The following is a 12816-nucleotide window of genomic DNA, read 5'->3' on the forward strand; positions in this document are numbered from 1 at the left end:
ATAAAAAAACAGACTTCTTTAAAACTTTAACTGCAACATATCGCTTGCTTCATAACATTGTGTTCAATGTTTTTTATGAAGAAATGAAAAAGTTATGTCCCTGCAATGAGTACATTGCTTGTGTGCATTGGGTAGGTTTTGGCTTCTGTTTACCGAACACACCCAGTGTATACTACAAACAGTTCTTTGAATTGAAAAAATACAGAGAGTTTCTAATATGAGAAAAAGAAAAATAGGCCCTCTTTTTATTGGAAATACATTTTTTCTGGTGCAGACAGAGAAAATACAAGAAAACAAAGAATATTTATGAAATATTGTATCTAGATATCAAGATAGAAAAAGCTACAGAGGATCTAAAACTAACGAGTTCTCACAAGGAACGACTCGATATATGCTATGCAAATCTTCTGATTCAATCTAAATCTGGGTTGCCAGATTTTCTCGATTTTGCTGCAATCTGTGAAGATCGCGCAAGATAGCTGACACGCCAGCCTTGGATTCGGCATCAAGATTGTTGAAATGAAAACAACCGATGTAATAGGTCTGTTCGATTATATACAGAAGTTTGATCTCGAGTTTCAAACATCCACCAACGTGACCATGCCATGTGATATTGTAAAAATCGATGCAAAACGACGCAAGCCTTCTGAGAACAGGGACTTCTACGCAAATGGGCGGAGGATTCTTCACTAAAAGACAAAGTTACACAATCGGATTTACATCAGCTATAGTCTTTTTAATAAGTATATTGTTTATAAGGATTTTCAGGCTAAGAATCATCCAATGTTTAAGAACATTATAAGAACATTACATTGCTCAGCTTCAGCTCGCACATTTGTGTTGCATACGTACTAGTATATAGCCTCGTTTATATATTATGTTCTGTTATGTTTTATTAACCTCGCACTGACATGAATTAGATCAGAAGACCTCATGGCTGATTATAGAGAGTTTTTATTAATTCAATAAACTTTTTTAATTTGTCTCTCATTTTCCGCAGTTGCCTGTTTGCTATGTTCATAACAGGGAATTTCAGACCTGACATATCTCTCTTTTTCAAAAAGCGTGGTTTTATTTTAAGAGCGGGCGATGTTACGCTGGAAAAATATCAGATATAAAAAAAGAGTACTTCATGAATGTATTCAGGCTCACTATGTAAATCTGTTAAGACCATTGAGGCTGGAAAATTTATAGTATCTTGATAAAAAAAGTATCGATATGTCTTTTCTGAAAACTCACGGCCGTGGAGCAGTATAAAGTTTATGGTTTAAACAATTCAAAAGGCAATGCCCGCTGCAAAGGATTAATAGACAATAAATTTTGTAGAAAAACTAGCAAACAACCTACTCTTAAACTCAAATTTCGTTCCACGTTCCAACTAAATCAACTACGGAGATTTCAAATCCAAGATGAGCCAAAAAACGCAATAAGCGTGCAACCATCAAGACAAGTTTTTTATCAAAAACTACAACGTTTTTTATCGATGATGCAAACATGGAGTATCAGGCGCGTGTCAGCCTATTCATGGTTGCAATTAAACAAGTATGTCCTGGCATATTTGTCTATCTCCCAGGTTATCTTCCAGCCTTCAAGAGAATAGTCATGGGAAATAACGATGATAAGTTTGAGGCAGACGCAGATGAGTTAATATTTTCTTTAGGAGCTTCAGCCAGAAGACAGTGATGACGATGAATGGAATCCAAATCATTTCTTATCCAACAAAAATTACTTTTGACTTGTTATCTTTCACTAGTTAAACACTTGTATGTATGATGACGGTATAAAATGGTGATGACCTCATGCAAAAGCGTTTAGAAGTAAGTAAAATAGTAATTCTATACGTTCTTCAAAAGCACCGAACATGTACTATTCAAATATTTAACTTGTTTAACAATTATAGCTGCGAGAAAACGATTCAGGCGGTTCGAAGTGAAATTCCCTAGGTTGATGACGTCATCAAAAAATTTGACTTCCGTTTAAAGTATTTTTTCCATTTAATCTTGGATTTGAAATTTGCATAATAAATTGAACAGAAAAATGCAACAAAAGTTTATATCAAGTTCTTGGCCGGTCAATAAAGAACCTTTATGAACTTTTGATGACGACATCAAAATAATGTAACTCCCGGTGATAATTATTTGGCCCATCTTGGATTTGAAATCTCTGTAGTTGATTTAGTTGAATTGTGAACTTAAATTTGAGATTAGGCAGTTTGCTAATATTTTCTACAAAGTTCCCCGTCTAAAGTTGCCGTTAGAACCCTTCGGCTGCAATAAGAGTTTGATTTTTTGGATGGAGAGACAAACGGAAATATTTACTTAAACATTCCAAAAAAAAAAGGAAGTACCAAGATGCAGTATAGGGCCAGCCCCCAGTTCTCTCAGCAACTGCATGTCTGATAAAAAACCTTGCCACATCTCACAAGCATATATCAACAAATAAATCGTTGTCATAATACTTTCTGTGAGCAGGGCATTTAGCATAATCTTTTCAAAGGGAATTCAGCTAGGAAGCCTTCATTTAAAACAAGGACTAACACCCGGGATCGGAGTATTTGCACGTTGTTTTTCATGTTAGAAAAGACCCTAAAACTTAGTCATCACCTCTTTATAGCACTTTAATGATCGTGCTTACGTTTAGGAAAGCACCAGAAAGTAATTGTCCAACTACCACATACCTTACATGTGTATATTTTGCTTAGGCCTTCAGAACATTGGCTTTTGTTCTTCTTATATATAGCACATCAGTAGCATTTGATATTATCAATTCAGATGTTTTACAGGAACATCTCAGGATAAAGAAAATAGATAATTTCTCTCTTATCTCTTGAAACAACTAAGCTTAAAAATATGAAAGTATCATTATAAACAAACCTGAAACTTCCTGCGAGAGGATAATTTTCCCATCAATGATGATGAGGAGTTTCAGGCCCTGTAGAAAAAAAACTACATAATAATAAATTTGTTGGTAAAGGAAAAAAGCTAAGGAACTGATTTTCCAAAGTTGTGATCATATATCTAAAAATAATAAAAAGTATTCAAATTTTTCAAACTAAGTTTGTTCTCCTTGGTCCAAAATACACGGCAAGCATTTCAGAATCAAGTTTTTTTAACGATTTAAGCACTTTAGCATTTTAGTTTCTATTTTATCGGGAATGTTTAAAGAACGTGAAAAACGAGGGGAAATTGTTGAACATTTTGTAGGGGTTCAAAGGAGAGTTCCCTGCGAGCGAAGCGAGCAGAAATGTTACGCAATGAAGGCGCCGTTACGCTGGAAGTGACCTTTGACTTGATCACGTATTAATCATTTCATTTTCATGTGTTCGCTTGATGCTTGCTTTGCTCCTTTTTTGGTAATTTTTAACAGTTCTGTGGATCTTCGATCCTTTTCTTAATGTCCATTGGTTAATTTCATGTTTATCGTCACTTTAGGACACTAATTGAGCATTAGCTTAATCCGATTATACAGTCATATCTAGCGTGCCAGCTTTAGAGTGGAGTCAGTCTTGAGGGGCCAGCCGCTACGAGAGCAACTTTTATGGTGAAAGAGATTTGACGTTTTTGTCGAAGTAGAAGTCCAGAAACACTTGCCGCGCCCAAGGTTCAGACTCAAGTCCAAGATCGTTCAAGCATCCGCTTTAAAGCTCGCAAAGATAATCTCAAGGTCGTGAGTTACCTTACTTATTATATTTAGTGATTTAGTGGTTTAATCTCTTGATGTTACTGGTTTTTTACCGAAGAACTCATAATTATTTAGCCTTTTTCTGCTAGATTTAGCAAAAAGGTTAACAGAAAGCTTCTCCAAGCACACCCATTAAATTAGCCTAAAATACATTTCAGAATAGTTGTTACAGTCATTTGCTTGCAGTCTTTAAAAATATTGTCTGAAATATAAACACCCCCCCCCCCTCCCTCCCCGCTACTGATAAAAAAGATAAACATCGATAAGAAGATAAGCAAAATAAAATCTTGGCGTTACTTTGTTACCACTGACTACCAAAATATGATTTTTACCGAATGGAACAAAATTTACCGAAGGACACAAAATTATTGGGGGGTGTCGCACCCCTACACCCCCCGCTAATTCCGCCCCTGGGTGTAACTTCCGCAAATACTTCGCTCCTGCGAGCTCCCAATCTCCAATACGCGGAAAATTTCGAAGTGGAACAACTTTCTGCAATTGCACAGTTTTGACACTGGATTGCATACTTCGTTTAGATTGAAAAATCTTTAATTGAGCTAAAAAAAATTGAAACTATTGTATTTTCTTACAAAGTTGAAATTCAGAGCTTTGTATCAATCTATTTTACAGAGCCTTCACTCTTTTCTGTTAAAATATCAATTTGGGTTTTTTGATTGGCATCTATAGCTTTTAACCCAACAACTTGAACTCGCATTTGCCTCAGCTACCTATAATTTTCACCGACAGCACACATTCATTTTTGTTATAACGAAAAAGGTCTTAAATATGTCGCGAATTTTAATGAACTTCTCTATTTCTGCCAGGTTCTACTTTGATTGTCAGGCTAGGTACCGTTATTTGATTTTCTAACTGGACACATGCTTTGTTGAATTTTACCGAGTGAACTAGCCTCCCTCCCTCAGGGTTCCCGCACCATCATTCGCTCTCTCCCTAGTTTAGATCCGGACCATCACACAGTTTTTTTTAAAAATAACGCTTCGCCCATGAATGGTAGATAATTTTCCTCCACAAAAGTCCGATGGTAATTGGTTAAAGTAACAATTTTGTTCCAAATATTTAATGAGGGTTTCCCTCCATATTAAGGGCCCCTCCATTGAGTACATAATTGAAAAATTAGTAACAAGAATAAACATGTAACAACTACAAAAGAAAGTTGAAAGCTTGAATAACTGATTACTAAGTCCTATGAATATTTTGTAAGACAAAGAAAAGATTAAGCAAAACGTTTTTACCAAATCTGCTAAGCTGTAACTGACGTTGACACACACTAGAATCAATAGAGAGAAAAGTCAATAAAAGAATATGCGAATGATAGTAAAATTTCAGTCATTGATGATCCGAAATTAACAACTGGAGCTCAAAACAAGCCTCGTTTCCCTGGATTGTGTTTTTTCACAACTTATTCCCTAAGTGATATGCAATACAGTAAAAACCCGCGTGTAAGAACCTAGGGTTTTAAGAACATTCTGGCAGAAATTTGCTATTTTGATACTCCAAAATATAAGAATCTGTTTAGCCAAACAATTTCCAACAGGTTCTTATATGTGGGGCTTCACCATTTAATACTTTTTTACCAAAAACAAAGAAGGTGACGGAATATTGAATTATTAAAATAAAAACTCAAAGAGCACAATGTATGTTATATTTGAACTGTTATTATTTGCCAAACTCTGAAAAAAGTAGGTTCTTATACGCGGGTTTTTACTGTATGATATCACAAACTCTCAATATTAAACAGCGACGAAAAACTCAAAACATTTTGAAAAAGTATTTAACTGTGTCATATCAAGAGAATATACAATGGAATTAAAATTAAATGTGTTTACCTGTAGTGTGCAAGATGAAAGGGATAAAGATGTGCTGACAGCAGCTGCAGGCGTTGTTTTTGCAAAAGCAACCGCTTGCTGGCCTTCTATCTTCCGGGAAGTGGGTGTCCTCGATATTACTAAGAGAATGATCAGTATCGTCGATGATAACCTCTGAAAATGGAAACAATGCTATCATAATACAATTCTAAAAACTAAACGGTTTTGTCGCTAAACGGATCTAGCCTCATTTCTTTAATCGCTTTAGTTAAGCACAATAACTAAAATCCTGGACAAAATTGTTGAGACACAATGCAATTTTTGCAATTTGCTACTTTACGTTGACCCTGTAAATTCGAATCTCCCGTTATCCTCGAATCAATGTTGGATTTCTTGTTCTATCATTTCTCCTTCAAAATCAAATAAGAAAATATCAACTTTAGACGGTGCCATTTGCACCACACTTGCTCTTTGGAGCTAAAAGTGAGAAATGGTACTGTACTGAGCATGTTGGGCAATTTTCTGTTGTAAATTCTATAGATTATCTAGTACCTAAATCGATAAGGGGTTTAGGCAACAGTTTTATATTTGAGGAGGGAGGGTGATTAGGACAATCCTTCTTGGTGGCACAGAGAATCATGGGATTCCTATGCCACCAAGAAAAGGCGTACCGGCTGCGCAGTATCAGGAACCCAGTTCTGGTTCCTGGTAACAAATGCTCTTTATTCCAGCATACCTCTGTGTAAGAAACCGGACGACAACCTTCTCCGTTGAGAAAATCCCCAATTTGCCACGGCCCCTACAAGCTAACAGTTGTGTCTCCATTCAGTTTGTCGCTCTCCTTTTGGCAGGACATCCCATCTCCCCTTCCAGCCCTCGAAAAATTGTCCTGCCTCTGCAATTTTATCTGATACTTCCCTTGAAAAGCTCACCGTCAAGGCCAATTGGATGCCGTCTGTTTTAAGAAAGATGGGCGTTTCTTTAAACCATTCAAAAAGATGTTGAATGATCTTAGAAATAGAAAAGGGAGCGAGACATCCTGAAATCGTATCCGACATATTTTGCAGTGTATGATTACTTCTTTCTCATGTTACATCAAGAGAAGAGCCTAAAATATTCACCAGACTGTAATTTTTGGTAATGCGCGAGGAACACATTCCCTAAGTAATAATTTGTTCCACAACCCGTCTGTGATACAAATAAAATAATGCCAGCCTAAGCAAAGGTATATTGAGCAATTACATTTCGCTTTGTTCTCCTTGCATAGGTATGTCTCCTTGCGAATCCGATGTCGTTTTATTTTGTTTCTTCATATTGCGATTGATGTTAGGCGAAGGTTTCCAGACAACATTGACAAGTTATTTCACAAATCAAACATGGATGCTTCTACTTGAATGCAAATCCTCGTCTTTCCAGCGCTGAAAAGTGGATGGATTCAACGTCCAAAAGGTTCCTGTCACTGTCAGGAGGCATTTGTTATTTTCTGGTCATCTCAGGAATTTCCAAGAAGCTGACAAATAATTGATGACTTGAGCTTGATCCCAATAGGAGTAGAACCCCAAGCTTACGAAATTGGAAAGAAGATAGCAAATTGTTCATTCACAAGATGGAATCTTTCCTGTTAGTGTTTTACCATTTTGAATTGTTTGCAGGGGGTTAGGGAGGTGTGATTCGAATCCCCTATTCTTAAATGCATACAGTTTGCTGGGCTTTTGAGAATTTTTTCCCCGCTAAACAAAAGATTTCTAACAGCAAGGCTCGTGAACTGCCCACCCAATGGTCAGAGGTGTGGTACTATGAAAAGTACAAAAAGTAGAAATTTGCAAATCAACAAAAGGGCCTGAGCCCCCTAGCACTAAACCACTGCCAATGACCTGTGCACTAGACCCTTGCCCAAGGTCCAGAGGTGTAAACTTTTTCAGGGGTGGTCTCCTGAACACTTTGTCTTCATATTCTACTATGTTTCCCCTTCAGTGTTGGAGTTCTGGCTATTTCATTGTATTATTGTTTTAATCTATCTTAATTGCACAATTTCAAAATTTAGCCAAATCAATATCCAATTTCACTGGGCAAAAGTCTTCTACAACCCAAAAGTTAAAACGTGGGATTTACACATTCCTTTGCTTTTGAAACAGATGTGTCATAATAACAGAATTGTTTATATTTGTAAATACACCTTTTGTTATTCTAGCATTGATTCATAGAAGCATGGTCTATATCATTTGAATTTAGCTTTGTGTCACTTCAAATGAATATTAACCTAAGATGATATTTGCTATAGTAACAGAGGTTGCCTTTCTCAATTTCTTTTTGACCCTTTTAAATATCCATACTCTGAATGTCCCTGAGTGTGCAAAGTAATGATTTCTTTCATAATTGCATGTTATGATATATGACTCTACAGTAAATTTCACTGGTATGTTAGTATTTATCCCTGTCAAAATTATTATTTTAGGCAAACAAAAGATAACAAACTCTTTTATGGATCAGCAGAAAGAACCGGGCAATTCTTGATAAAGGTTGGAGAAGGTTGTAATCTGGCCTTGGAGAAGTAATAACTTGCCCCAATTTCCCCCTGCAAGTGCTACCACAAAGACCTCAACAAATTGTTAAAAAAGACAACTGTTTTTGTATTAAAATGTTTACAAAGAAGATTATTTTTAAAATTACCATAATTTAATAGATAATTTGGTTGCTATCTATGTATTTGTAGTTTGCAAATCCACTAATTCTTTCAAACTAGTAACAACATATTGAATTTTTCAGTAATAAGTATTTTCTAGCAATTTTGCAATAGATTATTGCTTCATGATACTTTTGTAAGAACATTTTTCAAGTGGACCTGAATGAATTTGCTAGCAAGTTCATTGGCCTGATTGTGTTCGTTTATACAATTCAATAATACAAACATGCATTCATTATCCATTAATATAGCAGGTTAAAATCACGACAGCTTCAAGCAGGGAGCTGGCAAGGCCCCTGCCTAAGCTTAAAGATTAAATACTAAAAATATCTTTACAAAAGTATATTGGAAAAGTTCGAATATTAATATCACCTCAAATACGTTTCTTTCTTTGTTTATGAACAAGTTTATAATTTTTGAAATAAGTTTTTAACTATGACTAATGTTGGTTGTTTAGTCTCATCTTGAAAGTTTGTATACTCCCATGTCCTCGATTCTCCTTGTTTATTTCCAATAAGTCCAGCTAGGGATATAAGTATTTGTCTCCCGATCGGGAGAAGTCTCAATAAAATGTCTCCCGATTGGGAGAAGAAATCATCCTCTTAATTTTTCTCCTGATTGGGAGAAAATATCACTTTTTTGCACAAAAATGCACTAAAGAACGTCTGACAGGAATTTTAAACATCATTTTTGAAATCTACACCGTCAAATACATATATATCCATGAAAAAAGTGGTAGGTCACCGTTGAAAATCATTCAGGATTTGCATTTGAAGTTTTAATGACGTCATACTCTATTGTCATAGGTATTATTCTAGGAAAGAAAAGTATCAGGTGAAGTCTATATTCTGGCAATTTAATGTTTTACTTTACCTTGGACATATTTTTGGGGTCACGCAAACCATGACAGCTCCGAAAATTAGAATGACTAACAAGACAGAGCTTTGGCTAAACCATTTTCATTTTACAAACAACTATATTATATTTTTTTTACTAAAACTAATGCATAAAACTAATGCAGAGGTTACCTCACAGACAGTATATTGTCTGAAACTTTATTAAACTGAAAAATGAAAGCAAGTTTTTGTAACTTTGTTTGTGATTCACACTATTTAAGAATATTCTACATGCATACATTACACAGTAAAAATTCTCCCGATTGGGAGAAAAAATGTGAGCTGCCAACGATTTGAATTCTCCCGAACAGGAGAACATTTCTCCTGAACGGGAGACATCTCCTGTTCGGGATAGCTGACGATAACACGGTTGAAAAACAATTCAACCCAATGACCAATTTACAAACGCTTATAACTACAAAACGGTAAGAGATATGAAAAAACAATAGCAGATTCGTTTTTAGGAGGTCTGAATACATTGTGTTATGAAATAAAAATTTTAGGCCGGAGTGGCCCTTCAACGATCAATGTCATCAAACTACAAAGAAACGTGCTTAGTTAGGATTCCTGTTATGTTCGTTGCTGCAAGCAAGAAAGGACAAGAATCTGTGAACTGTATGTAGTAAAACCCACCTTGACTGCGATAAATGGTAGTAGCTGCAGTAAATCCAGTTAACAAAATTGCAAAGAAGAAAGTTTTTGCACAGTTGTTCGTAATCATGTTGGCTCGGTGCGTGTCATACGGTCATACGGTCATACGTCTGTAGCGTGGCAGAGCTAGCAAGGATGGCAGAGCTTGCACTGACGTCAGAGGTCGCATGGTGCAGAACTTTCTCTAGAAAACCGGGGGCGTTTTCTAACCTAGTTGAGTTTCATCGTGAACTTTCCTCTTGTGGCGGTTGCACATGCTTCTTTGACCTGAGAAAAGGAAGTTTTGCTTTGTAAAGCAGAAAGCGATCATTGCATGGTAAGAAGTTGGTCTTTTGATCTTTACAACTTTTTGTGTTTTGTTCACTTAGACGAAATTGTGAAACACGAAATACATCGAGGTTGAAAAGCACCAAATAAGTTTTTAATATTGGCCTAGATTGGGGCACGGATGATATGAATTATATAGATGCCAACTAAGGGTATCTGGTATCGACTTGACGGAAAAATGCCTCCCTGGAAATTGTTTTACATAGGCTTCTCATATTGCCTTGATTTGAGAGATTTTAGGCTTTGAAAATAAGTATTTAACTCTTATTGTAAGCGAGCTTCCCTCACTCAAAGGAAGGCCCAATTTAAAAAAAATTGTGTTTCAAAATGGAGAAAATTTAGAAAATCTTAATGATTGCTTGAAAATTGGCTGAATGTTGCTAGATCCGTGAGATTTCTAACAACATCCGTGGCGCGAGAGCATGAGACGAATTTGAAATCCGTGAATCTCACAGCAGATCTCTGTGATTTGACAACTATGGTTAACAAATAGATTACAAGATGTTTGAACATTTGATAACCTGCTTAAAAAGTTAATTTTTGAATTTTGTAGCAATTTTATCAATTTACAGCGACGTTGGTGGGGGATCGTTTGGTGCACATGGCACCATCTTCGACTCAAGCTCATCCGTTTATTTTGGCAAATTTGTCAGATTTCCTTTCAACGTCGTGGAATTTAAAGAAATTTTCCACCAAAATTGCTATATGCCCTAATCATCAGAGTTTTCTGTGCTTATCCTTTAATTGCGCTAATGCGTGTGTATGACCCCTCACCTCATAGCGCAAAGAAAGGGTGACCATGTACACCTTTGGTGGAATTTAGTGCCTACGCCACATCCTGAAGCATCTTGTTCTATACCAAAGCGTTCACGGCTCAGTCATTTATGACATCGAACACTTTATGACAGACCAGTTAACAGTAGTTTTCATTGGTATGTATGTCCTGTATTGAGCAAACAATAGGGCATTTAATCCGTGCGTCACGATTTCCCGCCAAAACTTTGGAAGGCCAATCACGATGCAGCTCAATGATCAGTAATCACATCAATTTGGAGACAAGTTTTCTTCTATTGTAAAAGTGGCAAGGCATATGTGAAACGCAATTAAAGCCCAGAAATGTCCCTCATGGGTTTCTGGCTGATGAGTTGCTTTTTTATTATTTTCTGCCCACTTACAAGTAATTGCAAAAACATACAAGGGGCACACACAACCACCCTCCCCCCCATCTGGGTTTGAGGCTGTAACCAGGTGGTAGTGACTACTCCTTATCTCCCTTTTTCTCATTTTTCCATTTTGGATTTCACACTTTTATTTGCACATTGGTTTTTTAGTTTTTACCTTCTATGCCTATAAACCATTGTTTATTACATTACTTTTTATAACTGTGTCAACTTACGAGCATGCTGTGAATCTTCTTTGAGCGAGTTGTGTTACCGTTATAGAAATAGTTTCCATTATCGGGGACCCTGTGCTATAGAACGGAACGGGAAGTACTTTCTTTTGTGATTTGTCTATCATATTTGTCTAAACTATCAAACTATTTTTCCTTGTCACTAAATCAATTACCCTTCTACAGCCATTTTTTCAAAGATATTGAAGGGCAGTTAAAGTTAAACGCACTATATCTTGAAAGATGAAGCCCTGTTAATGTAAACCCAAAGTATCCCTGGTTCTCCAGATTTCTTTGTCACTAAATCAATTACCCTTATACAACCATTTTTACAAAAATATCGAAGGGCAGTTTGGCTCCGTAATAATAGGTCTTTTGTATAGTCTAACCAATGGGAATTTAACTCCTAATTCCCTTTACTAAACACGAGGTTTTTCAAATTTCAATTAAGCGATTTCTTTTAGACAAACATCAGCTGTCAGTATTCACATTTTGACTTGAGGTATGTCGCTGTTTGGTGCTAAGAAAACATAACTACAGATCTATGAGGCATATTGACAATATTTCCAGTAAAACCCTTTCAGCTGAAAAATAAACAAAATCAATAGGTCAACAAGATGCGCGAGAGTTGAACGAAACTTCACGTGATAAATGAAATTTTTTTGTTATTGCGCGAGATTGTGAATCTGACAGCGATTTGTTTATTTAGACTTTCAAAAATATTTGATCACCGAAACCATTTCATTAGTTTTGAATATTTAATGATGAGAAAATGTTGAATCTTTTATCAGTAGAGCTCTTTCAAGAAAAAGCAAATTTCATGGGAATGAATTTTGCCAATGAATGAAATTGTATAGCATTTATCCAATGAGGATGCTGTATGGAAAGCATAATCTAGAATAAGCAAAAAAGTTCATTAGTCAGGGCCTCGTTAATATTTCGAGTCTGCAAGGGGTTTGGCAGTTAAGATACCAGGAATAATTAGGCAATTTAGAATGTTTCTGCCTATGAAATGTGCTCTTCAAGATATGACAATATGCCTTTAAATTGTGCAGATCTGCCAGAAACCCAAATCATACTTATTCGATCTGAAGATCAAGCCCGCAGTAAAAAATGGCAAGGAAAAGCAGATTCCCCTAGCTGAAAAAGAACCAAAATAGTTTTAACAAAGCTCCCAACAATACAACAAGAATAAAAATCATGTTTTGGTGACGTAACCACGAGTCGCATCTCTCTTTTTGCTCCAGGCCCCAGAAAAGCTATCTCAGTAGCATGATGCGCCTTACCCTCATTCATTAGTGTGCATGCATGCGAAAGAGTCAAATATTTGAGTTTCATATATTCCGTTGTAGAATATCGAAG

The 12816-nt window shown here is 36.2% G+C and overlaps 1 protein-coding gene across 1 annotated transcript; it reads right to left on the minus strand.

The window, feature by feature from the left end:
• Positions 1-303: 303 nt before the first annotated feature.
• LOC148957107 (uncharacterized) lies at positions 304-9880 on the minus strand. Its single transcript, XM_089115801.1, has 5 exons — positions 9720-9880; positions 5529-5681; positions 4935-4969; positions 2874-2931; positions 304-689 (listed from the first exon to the last, which is right to left on the minus strand). Exons 1-5 carry the CDS (start codon positions 9805-9807, stop codon positions 418-420), a joined length of 606 nt encoding a protein of 201 aa, XP_088971927.1. The 5' UTR covers positions 9808-9880; the 3' UTR covers positions 304-417.
• Between the last annotated feature and the right edge of the window lie 2936 nt (positions 9881-12816).

The sequence above is a fragment of the Rhopilema esculentum genome, unplaced genomic scaffold, assembly GCF_057945365.1.
Source record: "Rhopilema esculentum isolate cy_ngs unplaced genomic scaffold, ASM5794536v1 HiC_scaffold_37, whole genome shotgun sequence".
Lineage (NCBI taxonomy): Eukaryota > Metazoa > Cnidaria > Scyphozoa > Rhizostomeae > Rhizostomatidae > Rhopilema > Rhopilema esculentum.